The 19,952-nt window shown below is 35.2% G+C and overlaps 2 protein-coding genes across 3 annotated transcripts in view; one reads left to right on the top strand and one right to left on the bottom strand.

Moving 5' to 3' along the window:
• The window catches only part of crhr2 (corticotropin releasing hormone receptor 2), a 105,734-nt gene extending 98,424 nt beyond the window's left edge, over positions 1–7,310 (top strand). For both annotated transcript variants that reach the window (XM_081598258.1, XM_081598257.1), the window contains 3 exons: positions 576–711; positions 1,133–1,174; positions 4,607–7,310. In XM_081598258.1, the coding sequence (XP_081454384.1) occupies positions 576–711; positions 1,133–1,174; positions 4,607–4,747 (319 nt within the window). In that variant the 3' untranslated portion in view covers positions 4,748–7,310. The remainder of the gene's footprint in view (positions 1–575; positions 712–1,132; positions 1,175–4,606) is intronic.
• Positions 7,311–11,065: 3,755 nt separating this feature from the next.
• myl13 (myosin, light chain 13) lies at positions 11,066–15,261 on the bottom strand. Its single transcript, XM_081598388.1, has 5 exons — positions 15,083–15,261; positions 13,230–13,257; positions 12,683–12,832; positions 11,551–11,724; positions 11,066–11,465 (listed from the first exon to the last, which is right to left on the bottom strand). The coding sequence occupies exons 1-5, from the start codon at positions 15,188–15,190 to the stop codon at positions 11,359–11,361; spliced, it is 567 nt and encodes a 188-aa protein (XP_081454514.1). The 5' UTR covers positions 15,191–15,261; the 3' UTR covers positions 11,066–11,358.
• Between the last annotated feature and the right edge of the window lie 4,691 nt (positions 15,262–19,952).

Here is a 19,952-nt window from a genome sequence, read left to right as displayed (position 1 = left end):
AAAGAGCTGAACTTCTCATCACTGCATCCAATCTGTCTGAGCCTGAGCTTTTATGATTAAAGATACTTGGGTACAAGTTTCAGTTTCCAGATTTGCAAGGCTGGTAGAAATGTACCAGAGAAATATGCTGGTGTAAAGCTAGTAAACGGTTATTGCACTAAGTATGGACTCGTGGGCAATGAATACAAATGGACAGCAGACCTTTCAAATCTGTATTTGGAAAAAAAAAGAAAAATAAAAAAAATATATATATATTGTTCTCTAACTTTATTTTGCACCGGTGTCTCACCAAATCCCTAATAAAATGCAATAAAGTTTGCCCTCATAACAAAATAAGGAATATTCAAAGAATCGTATGGGTAGTTGTGGAAGAAGCTGTTTAAAACTCACTTATTAAAAAGTCGTTATTGGCTTTCAATGAAAACACAGTCTCTGACTATCTTGTGAGTTGCTACTGGGATTTATTTTTTCTGCACAATGTCATATGATTCCCAGAATAAAATATTTCTGTAAGTAAAAAAAAAAAAGAAAAGGAAAAAAATGCTGCTGTTCATGTTAATTCCTTGTCTTTGCAGAAAAGCTGTGAAAGCTACACTCGTCTTATTACCTCTGCTGGGGATCACATACATGCTGTTTTTTGTCAATCCGGGGGAGGACGACATCTCTCAAATTGTTTTCATCTATTTTAACTCCTTTTTACAGGCTTTCCAGGTGAGAATGGTTTTCTTTTACACAGTGTAACAGTGGGCAACCTTCAGTGTTTTTTTTTTTTTTTGCCAGGGTTGCATCATTTATTTGAGCCGCTTTTGAGTTTTCTGGTGGGAAGATAATTTGAGCTAGCATTCTGGTTGTGCTTACACAGTCTATTTCCCTCCTGCCTTATGTTCTGTACTCTCACATGTCAAGATTAGCCGGCCCATGTGGGCTTGATTTCTGCTCTGTAGCTATTCCTTTTATTGATGTATTTTTATTTATATTTTTTTTATCTATGGATAAATGGAAGGAGGGCTGGTGAATCATATTTTTTCTGGAGGATAATAGTAACTTCATTTTACGTGAATTGTGTTTTATAGCATTTGAAAAGATATGGTCTTATATTTCACTTATGCTGATAATGTGTCTTATTCTACAGGGATTTTTTGTGTCAGTCTTTTACTGCTTTCTAAATGGAGAGGTAAGTCACTGATGTCCGAATATTTAAAAAACATTATTCACTCTGTAATGTTTCTCCTTTGACATGATAGAAAAGTGCTTCAAGTGCTGCAATTATCATCTGAACAAAAATAAAGGCAAATTCACAGAATGCCAATAGCTGTCTGACAGTAATCAAAACCAGTTTTAATATAGAAAATTTGAGAATAATAATAATTTAAAAAAAAAAAAAAAATATATATATATATATATATATATATATATATATATATATATATATATATATATATATATATATATATATATATATATATATATATATATATATATATATACACACACACACATTAGGGCTTGCTTGAAGTTTTAAATGTTTCTAAAGATCTCTTTTTGTACACATAGTGGATTTACTGGAATTCAAATAGAATGTAATAAAATACCTTTTAAATCTAAAGCTGGAAACTTTTGTTCGTTGTAACAAAATGTTAAAATGTAGCGTTAAAAAGGCAAGTGATTGCTTTTTTTATACTCAAATTAATTTAGTTCAACATTTTCTACAAGATTTACTTTATGTAATCTTTATGTAATATGCTAAAAAATACTACTCCCATATATCAATGTTTAACACATTGTGACAAACTGTTGAGGTAAATATTTTCTATATATACATGTGACAATTTGTAATTCTTGCTGTTATTATTATATATTTATATATATTTATTTTTTTTACTGTGGTATAAATAAAAAAAGTTTTTTGTAAGCTCCCTGGAGAAGTTAATACAAACAGAAAAGTTTAACATTTTGATAAATCTACTGTACATGCTTTCCCTCCAGACAACAAGGTCAACACCACTTCTGTTTGTTCATAAGAGAAGTTCTGCAAGGACAATGGACTCTGAAAGATTAGGGACATGAAAATATCTGAAGCTCACTCTGTCTCAGTCTGCCAATTCTCATTTTTATATAGATAATATGAAGTCGTGTATTGATTGTTGTTAGATTTTATCTTTTTTTTTTGTCTGATTATGATTGTTCATCACTCATACGCAGACTGCCAGTCAAAGCAGAACATGTTTTGTTTGGCTAAGTTTCTGATCCGATCAATTCTGATCCGAATTGATAGGATTTACAACCAAAAGTCTGATTTTAATTGTACAGGAGACAGCCAGTGAATTCCCTTTTTCTTGCATTTGCTCGTTTAAAATTAGTCTTTAGATAAGACATTACTCTCAGAAGTCTTACATGTAGCATTTGTAACTTGTTGTTAGTCTTGGTCAATTATTTTGTTATACAGTTCTGTCATGTACCACACCAAAGGTCTGCAATCTGTAGCTTGATGCAGTTCTGTATTATCAACCTACCTGAAACTAAAAAGTTGATTATATTTATGCACTGCACATTGAAAAGCTTAGAAATATTAACGTCTAATTTTGTACAACGTGAGAGTTCAAAGTCAGCTTGCTATTTTATTAATTTCTACCAAATTGCGGAGACCGAAATTAATCAGTTCTCCACTTTAAAAAAAGGTCTGGCCATTTCCTTTTTCGTAAACGATAGCAATGTCACACTGTGAGGAAAATAACTATTTGATCCCCTGCTGTGTCTTTGCTCACAAACAAATGCACTGACTCTAAACTATAGGGTGGTTTCATTTTGGTGTCAAGCAGCATAATATAAATTTATAAATAATCAGCATTGTGTGATATTTAAAAAAAAAAAGGTTTCTATGACATTGTGTGTAATTTAATTGCCTACAACACAACTAGAATGCTGATTCTCATGAGCAGTTATGAGTCAACATAAATATGTCTATTTATTGTTTGCAGAACTCCTTATCTCCACTTTTTACGTGAATAAATCACACCTGTTCACAGAATTTGTATCTGAATTTCCCACAGAGCTGGATAGAACAAATAATTGTCAAAGAATGCCAGAGACAAGCCAGTAACTCTGAACAAGTCAGGAATGGGCTCCAATATTGAGAAATGAGAAAACTATGAAATAACCATGATTCTCCCTTGGTCTGGAGTTCCATGCAAGGACTTGACTTGAGCAAAGATTATAATTGTAAAAGTGAAGGGTCAGTTTTGAGAAACACACGAGGAACATTTCAATAATTTAAAGGCAGATGGGACCACAGTCACCAAAGATGATGCTGGCAACATACTTTGCTATGTCATGCATTGATATCTTAAATCCTATAGAGAAAGACCATGCACATCATGGTCTAAGGTTTTTCTGTAAAGATTAAAATTACTCAGGATAAGCTTGGGAGTCATTATTGTGAGTCAGGCTTTGTCCATCACCCCATACATGCCTCCATCTGTTCTTTTGGAGTGGTCTGGCTAGACTTCTCCTCTAGCGATGTAGATCATTCTCCCCACATGTATAAACAATGCATGGAAGCATGAATCAATGAACAAAGAACATAGCCTGACAAAAACTATTGTTTGGAGGCATTATCGTAATTTAATCACAAACTTGTTCAGACACCAGTTTGTCATTTAAAAGTAAACCTTGTCTGATCCAGAAGTAAAATCAGACTTCATTAAAGTTTATTAATTTTAAAGCCATGGGAGCTCATTAAACTTCCAACATCTAATGAAAGTTTGTTCTTCTGGTGCAGAAAGTCTTTTTTAATGTTAGAAAACTTAAGGACAAATATTCTACCTGAACTCTGAGAGCTGTGGATATGAAAGTTCAGCATAGCAGGTCACATGAAACAAAGAGCAACAGCAAGACAGTCGCTCCTCAAATGTAAAACTAATAGGAAATAGTGAACAGGCTTAAGCTCAAAGCAAAAACCACAGATTCAATTGACAAAATATTGTGCATTAACTATTGTACAGTTTTTGAAACTGGAAAAATGGAAAAGGCTGAAAAATATTCTTTCTTAGTCTTTATTGTATTTTATAAAACCATAGCATATTGTTTGTAATTTAGTATATCCGAAGAATAGAAAAATGGCCTTGAATTTAGACTTCATATGTTATCATATGTATATTTACTTATTTAAAGATGTTCCATCCTATATCTGTAATGTCGGTAAGAATGTGGATAAACAGGATAACATGATGCATCAGCTTCAGTTGTTTGCTTTTTTTAAAACCTTCAACTTCAGTCTTCAGTTTTTCCTTGTTTGTTCCACTTGAAAAGGAAATTGCTGCTTATGTAAATTCACAGCAGATCTCATGTCAAGGCACTTTGCAAGACAACAAGATGTAATTTTCATAGAAATAAAAATAATATAATCAATCCAATCTTATAGATAAATTCAATTTCACTTACAAATTCAACCTGAATTGTACATTCCAACTAGATTCTCATTGACAATGCAATGAATTTCAGTTTAGCTTTAAATGCATTTCAAGTTCATAAGTCAGCGTTTTACATTTTATGCAAGGAAGATGTATATTGTATCTTTCTAACCTTCTGTTTTTGCTCAACATTTCAGGTCCGCTCTGCAGTGAGGAAACGGTGGCACCGCTGGCAGGACAACCACGCTCTTAGGGTGCGAGTGGCGCGAGCCATGTCCATCCCCACATCGCCGACCAGGATTAGTTTTCACAGCATCAAGCAGACCACAGCTTTGTGAGCGTGGGAATAAACTTTATCCCTTCCGACATGCTCATCCACTGAACAGCCTTCATGATTTTGGTCCAGCATTCTAAATTAGGCTGAGTACTTCACAGTAAACTGCTTAGTGTTGTGTGTCCAAATCAACAAGACACTCCGTTTTACTGCTGAGGTTTCAAATGCTCATGAATTAGTTTGCTAGACGATTCATTGTTTTATGGAAATGTACAGTGTGTAAAGTACAGGATTTGAAATTCTTTGAAGAGCGATTTGCAGCAAAGACGAGTCACCATTCACCAACAGAGCAGGTCTTGCTTTGCTTTTTATTTCTGTCAAATAGCTGCTTAGTGGTTATTTATGGAAAGACAAGAATTTAGCAGGATCTGCAACTCACCCACTCATAGACAGGCCACTCTCTTGTTATGCTGAAAGAGTGGAATCGATAAAACTTGAATTGTAATTGACCTCAATGCAGCCACTTGTCTGCCAAAACAACCATTTGTCTTGAAAGTGATCAGAAACTAAGAAAATCTAACTTAAAAAGAAAACTGAAAACGGTTAGTTTGGGTGGAGGTGGTAAAAGGAAAAGTTTTGTCTTATTCTGTTCTGCTTTACATGTTGTCGGGGCATTTCTTCACACAATTTTACTTTCACCTCTCCTCTGGCTATTTGTTCCCAGCATTGTTATTTCTCCTGTGTGCAAAAACAAACAAGAGGGTACCGACAGAAAGAAGAGTCTACTTCAGGACATGTTTGATGCCACTGGTTCCCCAATCCCAAGTTAAATCTCGAGTCCAGACAAGCAAATCTAAGATTATAGTTATTATTTTAAGAAGTGAAAGTGATTCTTAGCCATTTATGCAATATTTGCATATAGAGAGCACAAAGTGTTGTGCACGGATTTATCGTGCATGTGAAGTGAAAGCAGATTAAATTCTTTTTGGCTTTATGAAATCCTCGTGGCTTTCTCATAATCAGTGTCACAACTAAGCTTTTGCTGCTGAAGAAGGGAAGCCTGATGGAGTGGGAACCAGTCACATCCCTAAAGACGCGCTTCGGTCAGGTCAGCGTATTCTCTCAATGTAATGCCAGCTTTTACGTCTCACAAGGCTTATCCCACAAAGTCATGGAAACAGCCATGTGTCTGCTTAGGTATTTGCCCAAAAAAACTTTTTGCTGAGGGATTAAAAGAGGATGAGAATTATTGTTTTTTTGAAGAGATTACAAAAATAAAAAGCATGTATTTTATTGATGATCTAAAATGCTGCTGATGTTTAAGCCTGAGTCATCAGATCATCGGCATAATTATCTATAGAGTTGTTGAAAATGTAGAAAATAGATTTTCAAAAATAAGTGTATTAATTTTTGAATTTCTGTTAATACTCCAAGTAAACTCTTACCAGTTTTCTGTCATTTTGATGCAACACAGTACGTCAGTTAAATAACTCAATTTATACATGTGTATCTCAGTACATTAGAATGATACACTTTTTCTTTCCAATAAACTTCCCATTAAAATACTTGAATAAATCACTTTGTGAAGAGCCTGTCTATTTAGCAAAGATCTTTTTTGACTTGCCCTCATTGAGGAAGACGTTAGCGACCCGTTAGTGGGACAACTGTCATGTCAGCAGTCCTGACAACAACTGTGAAGGCTATAAGATGAATTCATATGAGCCATTAGATAATACTATAAGATAACATGCTCTCAAATTATTTTTAATAGGCGGTATCTAAGATTTTTGGAGAAACTGGGCTTTCATTACCTGTAAGGGATAATCAGTAAAAATGATCACTTGAAGTACATCTAAAGTGTGATCAAGCTATGTAGTTTTACCTGTTTTGGAATAGATTGGTGAAATAAAATAACTTTTTGATAATGTTCTAATTTATTGAGAGACGCCATACTTTCTGGAGTATAAATTGTTGGTTTTGGTAAAAGTTTGACCAAAATTCATTTTCAAAAACTGTGTTTAAATGGCTTGTATAAAACATAAAATATGTAACCATCTGTTTATGTAAAAATGTGCTTTTCATTGTTGTCTTTGTAAACTTGTGTTAAACTAAAGCAAATTTGTTATTGCTGTTCTGTTCTTACTATACTGATGGTGGTTAGTGTAGAAACTATCTACCCCAGACTGATTTGTTGTAAATATTATATTTGCTTCACTTCAGAGTCACGGCATGTGAAGCTGTACTACAGCACATCTTTCCAGGATCTCTACAGGTTACATGAAGTTAAAAGGACTACATGATGCTACTATTGTAAAAATGTGAAATAATCTTATAAAAAAAACAACAAAATTTATTTAAACTCACCAAAGAGACAACCTTTGTTTACTAACTTACAGTTTTTATTGTCTACATATTTATATTGTTGTCAGTGGACTATAGTTAATGAATCTGTTTTTAACATGATTTTTTACATCAATTTCTGAACATGAAGTGTAATCAACAAAGTCAGATGTCAGATCTGTAGATTTTAAGGAAGCCACCCATACTGCCTTACAAAACAAGAAATGTATTTTTGTGAGAAGGAAGTTGTCTCTATTGGTTAAAATAAAATATTCTGTGTTATTGTGCCTTTGATTTGTACTCATTTCATTTCTGAACAACATACACATTTAAACTGAAGCATACCTTCTACAATAAGCAATAGAAGACTATTTTTTGATATTACAACAAATGTTCTAATAATGGATCACTAGCTTTAAAGGGGGGTTTTCTGTAACAACATGTTACACACACACATATTCATATATATATATATATATATATATATATATATATATATATATATATATATATATATATATATATATATATATATGTATGTATATATATATATATATATATATATATATATATATATATATATATATATATATATATATATATATATATATATATATATATATATATATATATATATCATAGTTACTTGATTGTATGAGTGATTTAGGACTTAACTGTATTTTATTTAATGGATCTTGGATTTTTGAAATTTCTTTGGAATGAATAATGTATTTTTAATTTAATTAAAATGAACCAAAATCAAAATCCATGTAAATATATGTTTTAGATAATGTGATTTTGATATTTTAACACTAGTTGGAATAATTGTTGCTTTTCTGATATCAAAAGCTCTTGGCTCATGTTATTCCATTTTTGTTTTAAAAAATTGTGTGAAAATTGAAATACTGAAACTGACACCATGGGATAGTGTTATTCTTACACAAGGATACAGCTGAGCATCTCAGACAGCCCAATGCCCAATGATGCTAAGTAATTTGACATTTCCACAAATTGCACTGATATTTTTCATTTGCTTTTCCACAGGAATGAATTCAGCTGTTTTTTTTTTTCCACTGCTCACAAACAAATCGTTCCTCTTCTGGCAGAGAGGAAAAATTCAACTTTACATGTTGTATGATATGTAAACACTGTAAATAATTATTCATTGAAATGTAATCATTTCAAACTGGGAAAAAAGACGGCGTAGGAGAGAGCGCTTGCTAGATGTAGTTTTATACATTTCAGGCTCGAGTGAAATGGAGCAGAAACTACAGCCTTTGCCAGAAACCCTCAGGACTCATCTAGCCATGCAGCCATACAGACAAAGAGATAAGACTCTAATACGCTGTAATGAATGCTTGTTGAATCAACTAATACTCTTGATAGTTGTCAGCATAGTGAAAGAGGAACATTAGATGTCAGGCTTTCCTTTACTGTTAACTAACTAACCTAAATTACATCACATTTATGTAAATTGCATTTTAACAGTTATGACCTTATCTGAACATATTTGTATTTGACTTTCAATGCAACTTTTAGAGCAACTTTGCGTTAAGTGTCATTATTTACTGAATGACACTTCATGACAACTGTCATAAACATTCATAAAGACTTCTTTACGTTCATGACAGGTCTTATGCACACCCCTTCAAATAAAGTGTTACTTTTATTTCTAATAACAGAACTAAATCTGAGAGAGAATCTATGCGGTGACATAAAGATTACTGTGGAGAAGAGATGCCCTAACAATCTGTACTCTGACGACTAAGTGGACTAAAACTACCAGTTGAGGTGATTGGGTTGCTAACATAACACGAAAGAAAGCTGAATACTAACATCTAAAAAAGCTGAATACTAAAATGAAATCAAAAGGTGGTTTATGAAAGTGTCAGTTAAAGGTTTTTCGCAGTTATGTGTAATCTTAAATTTTAAATTTACACATAAAAATTCGTATATTTATAAAAATAAATATAGCCACACAAAATGGCTTGATGGCCATTTTGTGTGAGATTTTGTGTGTTGTGTCACACAAAATCTCACCTTTCAGCTGGGGACTGGCTGAACTTCTTTTAGTTTGTGTCTTTTTTCAGACTTTTATATCCACTATGTCATTTTGCCAGGCTTACTCCCAAAAGAATCCAAAGCTGTCTTTAAATAATAAAAGAACTGAAACTGGCTGCAAGTTTGCAGTATCATAGCTGAAGACATTTGCACTTTCTTCCTCTAGCAGTAGGTGGTCTTTCCTGTCTTGTTTCTTTTTCCGCTTTCCATATTTGTTTTTGACAGTGCCCCCTGGTCACCACTTCCTCTCTGTGTAGGTGGAGTTCTGAATTCTTGGCAGACTGACTCCACACAGCTGTGGATCATCCATGTACTCATCACCATGCAAGTCCATCTTCTCTGAATTTCCCTCCGACTCATCAGTTCGTTGTCCCTCTCAGTCTGATTAGACCCTCAGTGTTCTGGTTTGGCTTTTACTTTGTCCTCTCACCTGCTTGTTAACATCATATGCATATTATTTTTTCCTGTTTAGTGTTTTTCTCTATAGAATCTTGTTTCAGCATTTTGACCTTGTTTCACAGAAAAGACAGCTTATGCACAAGGAAAAGTGTAAAATGGGGTGAGAAACGGCAGATCAAAATAGGTGGCATGTAAAAAACACAACACTTTGCCGGCATAGGTGGAGTTTGGTGGTAAAAATAGTAACTCCACCTAGTTTATGTGTCTTTTTTTTGCTTTCAATAATGTTAAGGGATCAGTCTGCTTTACTTAATATTATCTTGACAAAAAAGTGGGCAGAGAATTCAAGTCAGGAATCAAACACCAGCCGGAAACATTGAGGATTGCCAACCTCAGTGTAACATGAGTGTTTGCAGTGATTTAATGTGAACTAGCAGGTAGAAGTCAACTGAAACATCTACGTTTAGTGAACATGAAAGAAATTTTTAGATTTTCATTGTATTAATATTTAATGAATATGTCAGAGTAAATTATCAAATATAGCTGGTTGGCAGACTACAAATTGTTTTTAAATGGAAAATTGCTTGACTAAAGGAAATACCTCTGACAGAAATAAGAGTGTGTTGTTTGCTTATTGGCAGTGCAGACAGAGGCTTCTGTAAAAATCCTATTTATAATCCTATAGACAAAAAATTGATGAACTGCAGTTAAACCCTCATGAATAAAACACAGACTAATTATCTTAGAAAAGCAAGACTTGATCTGTGCCCATTCACTGTTTATATTTACACAACCACTGCTCAAGAAGAAAAATGTTGGAAGAAAGCTAGTAGATGTCCATTATGATTAATTGATCCAGTTTTTCTTGCCAAATTGGTGTATTAAACATTCAGCAACTTTAGGTGTTAAATATGATTTTCTGATCATTTCTGCAAATGAAAGGGATGTGAAACTTAACAAAGCTAGAGTTCTGAATGAGTTTAAGAAAACAATGAGACTATTATGTGAGAACATGTTAATGCAAAGCAACCTGAAAAAATAAAATAAAATAAAACTCTCTTAAGTTAAATAAAAAGTTTGTACTAATCACAGAACATCATTTTGATCTTCAGGTTAGTTTTAAAAAAATATTTTTACAAATATTTCTTCAAAATATATCAAAGAAATCATGCTGCCTTATAAAGAAATGTTGATCAACACCTCCCTCTGCTGGCTAGAAATGGGAGTTCTCTACCTATCCTTTGGATAATTAATAAAACGTTGTCATTTGTATGATGATGATGATGATGATGATGATGATGATGATGATGATGATGATGATGATGATGATGATGATACAATTGTTTTATGTAATACCAGATCTTCTAAGAACTTTTCTATTTGTAATTTTTACTTTGTTTACAGACATTCATTAATTCACTAATTTTAGGATAATTAATTCCCTTATGACACTTAAAAAATCCTAACAAATAAGCAGTTTTTTGGGGGGTAATCGCTTAATATTTCTCATTTTTAAAATTAAAAGACTGTCCTCTGACGAAACAGTGCAAAAAGTTGCAATGAATTCCTCTGAAACACATAACACAATGAAACAAATGTATTCATGCACCATAATCTGAAAAATATACAGAGAGGCATCAGCTTGAAGAGACTTAGAAAATGAGACGAAGCATTTATGAATTTGTCTTTCATGACACATGCAAATGAAAATTGCTCAAGGTGGATTTGACAGACATGTAGATTCCTTCTGTGGGCAAAAAGGTGACAAAATACTTGCTTAGCAATGAAGAAAATGACTTTTTTTCTAACTCCAATTGGCTTTTTATGTGTCTTGTGATGTAGCACCAAAATCACATTAAGGCTCAAATGGCTATTTTATGATGCCATGATGTACTTCACGAAAGCTTCATAATTTATACAGCCATTAGCGTCTTCTTGGTTTTGCATCAGCTGCTCCACTTCATTCTCCCTCATCTTCTCACCTGAAAGCAGCGACACTGTCAGCTCAGTGTGCATCATTATTACCACCGTCTTATGAAATCTGCTGACTAATTCAATTCCACTCACCAAGGGTTGCCAGCACGTGTCTGAGCTCAGCGCCCATCACTGTACCATTCCCCTCCTTGTCAAACACCCTCAAACCCTCAACAAAGTCTTCAAACGTTCCACGGTCCTTGGCTTTGCAGATATGTTGGTAAATTGGGAGGAACTGGTCAAAGTCAAGCATCTTGGTCTGCATATCTGTTGAAAGTATTAAGAAAGAAAGTTACTTTTGGGCGATGTTCTATGGTGATCTAAGCTTTATTTGAATCTTTCATGTACAGAGATTTTCCTGCTCACTTTACAGTAGATGACCAGTTGAACCAAACAGTTGTTGCAAGAAATGTTTGTTTTGCATTATATGCTGCTTTACTTTCCTGCACATCTGACATGTTCATCATCAGCTGGTAACTTTTTTTAACAGGTCACTGAGTTCTGAATCCAAAGTTAAAGATTCTGGATACCCTAAAAGCCAGTACCAGGAGAGGATGACCCCACATCTCCTTTCAGGAATGACTTCCAATCAGACAGAACAACTGCTGGAGCAGAAGAGACTCATTGTGCAGCCAGGAGAAACACTAAGGTGAGCAAGTGAGGAGTTCGCAGGAAGTAAACAACATATTTTCTCAGGAAGTAAACAGCTTAATTTCACCCAGAATAGGCAATATTTGATGACGTTTTATGGCTAAAATTCTGGTCCTTACAGATACTTGATAATTGTAAAGGTTTAGGCCAGTTTAATTCTCATAGGAAAGAGTTCCCGATGGATTGTAACTCTCAATCAACAATCATTGTTGATTGAGAGTTATTATGAACTGTTTTGCTCAGTGTATTTTTTTTTAATTAGTTAACATCTAACTCTATAAATTTGACAGTAGTGTTAGATGTTGACTACTGTTTCCTTGCTCATTCTTTATTTACATTTTTATCAACAAAATTGTTATCATTTTACTCAGTGGGAGGGTGTGATTAATCCTTCAAATAAATTTCATTTGATAAGTCACTGACTGTTTCACTTTAATAACCATTGAGACTGGATTGTTTCTCAACATTAAAGATTTAGAAAGTAGTTATTAGATGTAAGGAAAAAAAAACCAGATGGCTTCCCTCAATGTGATGAAAAAAAAAAAAGAATGACTAAAACTGTCATACAACCAACCTTCAGCTTTGGGCTTCCCAAGGACATACATGATCTCTGCATTGGTGGGATTCTGGCCCAAAGCCCTGATCAGGTCACCGCACTGGGCGTAAGTTATTTTCATCTCACTGGTTGGTGTTCGGTCAAACAGCTGGAAAGCATCTTTGAAGTCTGTGAACAAAAAGAATAGCTAACATTCCTTCTGAATTTTTTATTTATTTTTTTTTTGCTCTTTTCTGTGTCATCTGAGAGCATGTGCAGATCTTTCTGAAGTAATTATCTATAATGGCATGTCTCAGATAAAAGGAAGCGCTGCAGCTTCCCTGAAGGGTTCCGCTCTGCTTTGGCTGGCATGCACTTCACATGTTTCTGAGGACACTGACTTGAATAGGAAATAATTATTTAAAAATGAGAATAACATATGTTTGATCTGGCAAAACACCAGCTGTTGCAAAATGTTTCTCACACACTGAGAACTATGCTGCGAGTGCAACCATTTATTCTCTCTATAAATAACCCCAAGCCCGTGCAACACAAAGGAAAAAGCAGCAGCTGTCTACAGCCTCACCCTCAAGTTGTTCTGGTGTGAATTCCAGCTGGGGAAAAGACAAACCAAACAGAGCAATTAGAAGACCCTAATCATTCAGAGCAGCAAATAAAGAGTTCAATGAAAATAAAAAAAAACGCAAACTTGGGGACAATTAAGCAGGCTCTTTTCTTTCTTCTATTTTGAAAAGCAGTTGAGGTCACCTTTCTTGACTACAATCCAGTGGTTTTATGTGACGTTGGAACTAATTCCTCCATCCTTAACATATTAACTCTGCACTATATACTGCTGGATTCATCACAGCTTATTTTAGGTGCATTTGGTGAGTGTTTTCAATTGACTAAAATGTAAAAGAGATAAAATGACATAGTTAAAAAGAGAACACTTTTTTTTGCTCAATGTTCCACATTTGCTTTTTTGTTTTTGCCAAAATTGTAAAACACATATTTTATTTCATAATAATAATAATAATAATAATAATAATAATAATAATAATAATAATAATAATAATAATAATAATAATAATAATAATAATAATAATAATAATAATAATAATAATTATTATTATTATTATTATTATTATTATTATTATTATTATTATTATTATTATTATTAATCTCTCTATATATTACAGACAATTCAATTAATTCAATTATAAGATCATGACATCATATTAATTTGAAAAAAAAAAATACCTCCCTGATATAAAACAATCAAATCAAATAAAAATAACATTAGAATATCGGACTTTATTAAAAAAATGGTTCTACATTTTTAATCTATTTTATTAACCTTTAAGTGTCTAAACTAACTAAATTGTTGTTTCTCAAAGACTAAAAATCAATAGAGATATACAATAAAATTAAGAACTGTTGTTCAAAATGCAGAACGAGACAAACTTAAACGTCACCATCCTGTGAGACAGCAGGCATTCATTGTTTCAGCAGTTCATAGTTTACAAGTGATCAGCCTATTGTTACCACTTGAACTATATACGCTACTGTGGACTTTGTTGAAGTTTATTTTTAGGTGCACTTTATTTTAATGAAGGGAAAGCGTTATATTTAAAGTGAAACAGAAATAGCACGCTTTAGACAAAAAAAAAAATCAAAACTATTCATGTTTTTGTCTTTTTGTTATGTTCAGCTTGAGAATGGATTACAATTTCAATTAGATATTCATTTCTAAAGAGAGTGTTTGTACATGTTGATTCATCAAGTCTATGTTTAATGTCTGGATTTCTACAAAACCTCAAACCACAAAGTCTCCAAGAAGCTAAGAGGAAAAAAAAAACATCCAAACCTTATCTAAGCATGTTTTAAGATAGATCAAGATGGCTATAATTATCTATATTTTTCTTTCTTACCAGTTTTCCACCCTTGTTTCCCTGTAACAAATAGTGTGGGTGGTCTGCTATCCGCAGAAATAAGAAAAAAAAAGTCATATTTTGTGGCTTTAACCACACTCTATTGTAACATGGCGGCTCGCTCGACCTAAACCAACATTCGTCCTCTCAGAAAGGGGCCAAGTCAGCATAAAGAATATTTTCCATTATGTTTAAAGCACCAGTTAGTTTGCATCTGTACCTAATACTGAGACAGGCTTACAGCTTCCTTCAATAAAATATCCCATTTGGTTTTGTGTGCTTGTAATTTAGGAGACATTCTACAAAGCTGGGGAATGAGAGAGCTAAGGATAATTAGCTGCAGTAAAATGTTGGGCTTGCAGTGCCAAGTTTAGATCACTTGGGGTCTCTGATGTTCGTCAAAAAAAAATTAAGTCAACTGAAAACATTATTATGTCTAAATAGAACAATGTGATTCTATGGTAAATCATCAAATCATTTTTTGCATTTCTAATTTAAAATGTTTTACCGTTACTGTTGCTGGGTCAAATTCAGGAGTCTTTGGGCGCTCCGGTTCTGGGGGCTTAGGGGCCGCCGGTGCAGCAGGCTTTGGCTCTTCCTTCTTCTTGGGTGCCATTTCTAGAAGCACTCAGGACTGACTGTGCAACAAAATGCTGGACACTGCTGGCAGAGGTGGGTGATTAGGGCCTCCCTTTATGTTCTGGCCACAGGTGTCACCTCCACCACCCCCTCCGTGCCCAACCAGGCAGCGAACAACAGGGAGAGGACTATAAAAGGATATGGCTTTGTGCTTCTATTTAAGACAAACGTTTGTTGTTCTCCGAGTGTGCCTGTCTCTGTATGTTTGCGTGTGTGTGTGTGTGTGTGTGTGTGTGTGTGTGTGTGTGTGTGTGTGTGCGTGTGTGAATGGAAAACTACATTAGCTAAAATCCCAGGACAACAACCTTCTATTAAACAGGCTATTTTAATCAGCAGAAGTGAGACCTCATGCATATTCACCAATCTTCAACCGCTGACCTTGTTTGATGAAGTGTGGCAGCGAGGAGGGGATGAAGAAAACGATAATTGTTGAACACAAGCGCAACGATAATTGTTGAACACAAGCGGAAGGGCTCTTTTTAAAGTTCCTTCACCCACAATGAAGCACGATGAATGACAATTATTCTTGATTACCATTAAAATGTTCAAGTGAGAGAGGGTTATTCACAAACCTTTATGATAATAGTCGTTTATCTCATATGATTAGAGGGATTTACAGGGCTCAGATTTAAATCCACCTCAAAATAGAGGTCAGAGAGTGTTGTTTCTGTCTGATCTTGGCCTTTAGGCTGTTAAATAAGTCACATTAGAGCTCAGTGTCAAAATAATAGAAGTTTACATAGTTGTTCTTGTGAAATTGTCATTACCACTCAAATAAAGATGAAGTGTTTTTGTGGTTCACACTGTAATGGATTAAATATAACACAAGTAAAAGTAATTAAAGCAAGCATTTAATTAAAATGCTAATTTACTGGTATGTTGAGTCATGGGGGTCAAGCTTCTTCTCCATGTTGTCTTCGTAGCTCTTACAATTTCCAGGCTTGACAAGTTCGGGTTAAGATGTTATTTTATGATGGCTACCAGCAACACTTGGAACTGTTCAGATGGACAAGAGCTGAATGCAGGACAGTCTTGGAAGAAAAACTTGCAAGGAGCTACAAAAGTCCTGTGACTTGGACAGAGGTTCACCTTTCAGCAGACCTGCAAACCTTAACCAGGCAACAATGCATTGGAAAGGTTCAGATCAAATTATTCTTGCGCTGCAACTGCAAATGACCACACGCAATTTGAACTGTGATAAAACTTGAAACTGCTTCAGTCACAGAGACTCTTCATTAAAGCTAATATCAGATAGAGCCATAGAAAAGTCATTTTTATAAATTCCTGAAGTATTCACACACACTTTCATTTTCATTTTGATAACAGCAACTCATATAGTTTGATCAGCATTAAATTACATTCTGTTTTTACCAAGTGAAAAATCTGAAACTTTGTAAAACTCTTCAGCAAGCAAAAGTGTATATGTAGTGATTCATGTACTTTTGTCTTAACCATATCATCTGTAGGAATTAATCTCTGGCAATCTCACTTTACATTGCTAACGACAGGTAAGATAAAAGTTCAAGATAATATGCTTATGGATTGAACCCTCAGAATGAGAAAAGTTTATTAAATATAAAAATATATAAATATATTTGCACAGCATGCCGCGGTAGCCCTCCTTCTTCTAGGTTGGACATGTTATGTGTTCAGAAGTGGTGTTGAGCTTAATTTGGTTGCAACACATGATCATCTGATCTACTTTTGCCTTTTTATTATATTGAAGACATTTCTGTGTGCACAGTTGCTGCTCACTAAGAACTTTTCTGTTTCCCTTTAAAGCAATGGCGGTTTCTCATTTTTTGAAACAATTAGATAATTAAACTAGCTTGTGTAACTGACACTCAGACACAGATGGAATCCTTTTATGAGAATCTGAGCATAAAAGGGGGTAAGCTTGCGTAGGTCACTGTTAACTCCCTTTTACTGTAGAGAGGTCCATCACTGACAGGCGGCAGCAGGAATTTACAACACGACCGGCCGCATAACATCAAGATCCTAAAACATCTAAGACCTGTGCAGTTTGCTATTTTAGAGTCGGTCTGTTGTCTAGCTGGTATGTAGCTTGGAGGGCCTCCAAACTGTGGACAAAGCCAATTGTTACTCCGACACATTGGATGACCTTGAGTGCAGATGAAAGAAGAGTGGATAAATACATTGCTGTTGAATGACAACCTCAAAATAGCATAGGGGTTCTTCTAAAGTCTCTTCCAAAATGTAATAGTGTTGTCTTTGAGAGAAAATCCTAGTGTGGATATACATGACTTTTGAAGAATTGTATCTGTAAATGTCTGAATCTGCTATAGGAGTGTATATATGTAGTATATAGCCGTGGAAGAAAAAATAATGGGCAGAGACGAGTGGAGAAACTTCAGGTAGAAAAATTCAGTTGGAAAGTTTTAATGCAGCTTATGAATATCGATTCAAAACTTCAACATTTTCTCATAAAAAAAAAAAATTAAAAAAAAGATTGTGTGGATCCAGAGTGACACAGTTCCATTGAAATCCTTCACAAAAACTGAGGTTACAGGGTACCCATATCGGTCTTAACATTTGTGCAGTAGTTGAGGCACCTGATGAATTCCTGTTTGATGTGTTTAGCGTGTCGTCAGCTGCACAAGTCAGTAAGTGCGCCGTAGTGAGAGAGCATGTAATTAAACTGCCACCTATCCAACTTAGACTTATTGTAGGATGCAGTTTGCAAAGCTTAGGCAGAACCCATGTCAGTTTGAAGGGGCTTAAGTTTAACACAGACTTTGATGCAGTGTTTCTTGGCAGGAATTAATTTTGTAGAATTGATGTGCTTAAACAAATTTGGGGGTTGGCGATGAGGGTGTGGGATGGTGAATAATATAAGCCTTGAAAGAAGATACTGTTGAAAGAAATTACAGATGGATGATCCTGAAGTCGGTGCTCATATTTCTGCAACGTTCAACTGTGCCCCTGCTTCAACACACCTGACCCTAAATATTAGGAAATTAGCAGGGCTACATAGATTACATACTGAGGAGGAAATTTAGATATTTGAGTCAGGTTTGTAGGAGCAAGGACACATCCAAAAGTTGCAGGACACCAGCCCTTGATGAGTGGACTTCAAGACTTTTCCACTGAAAAGCAGGGACGGAGCTATAGGGGGAGCAAGGGGTGCGGCTGCCCCCCGGCCCGGGCCGGATGGGGGCCCGGGTCGGATGGGGGCCCGGGTCTGGAGGTGCCAGGGAGGGAGGAATGGTTTCAAGTCGCTTAAATGTCTGGTTATAGACGGAGAAAGTGCGCCCTCGCCTCTTGAGAAAGGTGTATTTAATGTTAAAGTCAAAAGTTTCAGTTTCGCTCCCCCCCCCAATCCCCGCTCGACAGCTTACAGCGGCACGTAAGGGGCCCGGTGATTCGGTAGGGGCCCGGTAATTGGCCCCGCCACCCGGCCCGACGCTGACTTGTTCCGCTTGTGCTGAAAAGAATCTAATGTATAAACATTAAGTTTTGACATCACTTCATCAACCATCAATAATTTACCTTGAGGCCCCTGATGACTGGAGTTTGAGTTCCTAGTTGAGAGTCTGGTCTGTATTTGGTCATTTGTAGTTCCAAATCTTACATATTAACATTGAACATACCTCAAATTAAGTATTACTAATCAGGGATTCTTTATTTATGATTTATGAAATCATTTATCTATTTGTGGAAACACACACACACACACACACACACACACACACACACACACACACACACACACACACACACACACACACACACACACACAAAAAACTGCATTCTCTGTCTGTCACAATTTATTTATTTTTTTTTCAGCAGAATCCCATCATTGGGAAAAGAGATGCCTGTTTGGATGTGGGGTGTCAGAAGGAGATGCTGAGCATTCATGTAAGACCCGCCTCTGATGGTGAATGCAGTACCAGAAACATTTGCATGTTCTAGATACAGTTGTTCTGAGCAGCCTTCCGCAAACTTCCATCAAAAAGTGTATATCCTGCGTTATTAAAACCTACACAAATTTCCAGAGTCAAATATAGCATTCTAAGAAATAAAATGAAACAGGCTTCATCAATGCGTACTCAGGATGCCAGCCTTCTCATCCTTGTTAAACCTTGTAAGCATCTGTGCTGTTTAGCAGCCGAAACAGCAGCTGAATCATGCTGCCCTCCCTTGGTCACAAATTAACTGTGAACCCTGAGAACTGTCGTTCTGCCCAAGAGATCTAATTTAAGGTTGTTTTTTCTCCCTAAATGTGAATACTTATTCAGCTTTGGACAAATTAATATGATTGGAAACCCTGTTGAATCACAATTTTTATAACATCTTCAAGACTGTACTTCTGTTTAATATCAACCTAATTTTATTTTGTCCCTGGGCTCCAACACTTGTTCTAATTTCTTTAATTGAGACATGAAATATTTAATTTATATCTGATTCTTTGAGGAAGCTTTCTGTAACTCAGCAGAGCAGCAGGGTACCCATGTGCAGTGACTGTCTTCACTGCAAGACAGAAGTGCAAATACAACACCTCACAGTGACAGATCCTAGCTTATTTCAAATGTTGTTCAGTGCTAAGGCTAACACTGTGAAAAAGTAACATGTAAATAACAAACTTTATGAAAACTTGGAAAAAACCAATGAACTGTTTATCACTGTTTTCCTCTGTTGAGCAGTATCTCATAATGGATAGGTACGATCTAGAAAAGTTTCTTGAATCAAACCCCCTCCCCAAAAAAAAACAACTTGGT

This window comes from Poecilia reticulata, chromosome 17 (genome assembly GCF_904066995.2).
Source record: "Poecilia reticulata chromosome 17, P_reticulata-male-v2, whole genome shotgun sequence".
Lineage (NCBI taxonomy): Eukaryota > Metazoa > Chordata > Actinopteri > Cyprinodontiformes > Poeciliidae > Poecilia > Poecilia reticulata.
Note: the sequence above shows the minus strand (reverse complement) of the source record. Positions and strands in the feature narration are given on the sequence as shown.

Coding starts and splice junctions, on each gene's coding strand:
- myl13 (XM_081598388.1), bottom strand. CDS start 15,190: ATGGCACCCAAGAAGAAGGAAGAGCCAAAGCCTGCTGCACCGGCGGCC. Junction 13,258..15,082: donor TTGACCCAGCAACAGTAACG/GTAAAACATTTT, acceptor TCTTTTCCCCAG/CTGGAATTCACACCAGAACA. Junction 12,833..13,229: donor CACACCAGAACAACTTGAGG/GTGAGGCTGTAG, acceptor TTTTGTTCACAG/ACTTCAAAGATGCTTTCCAG.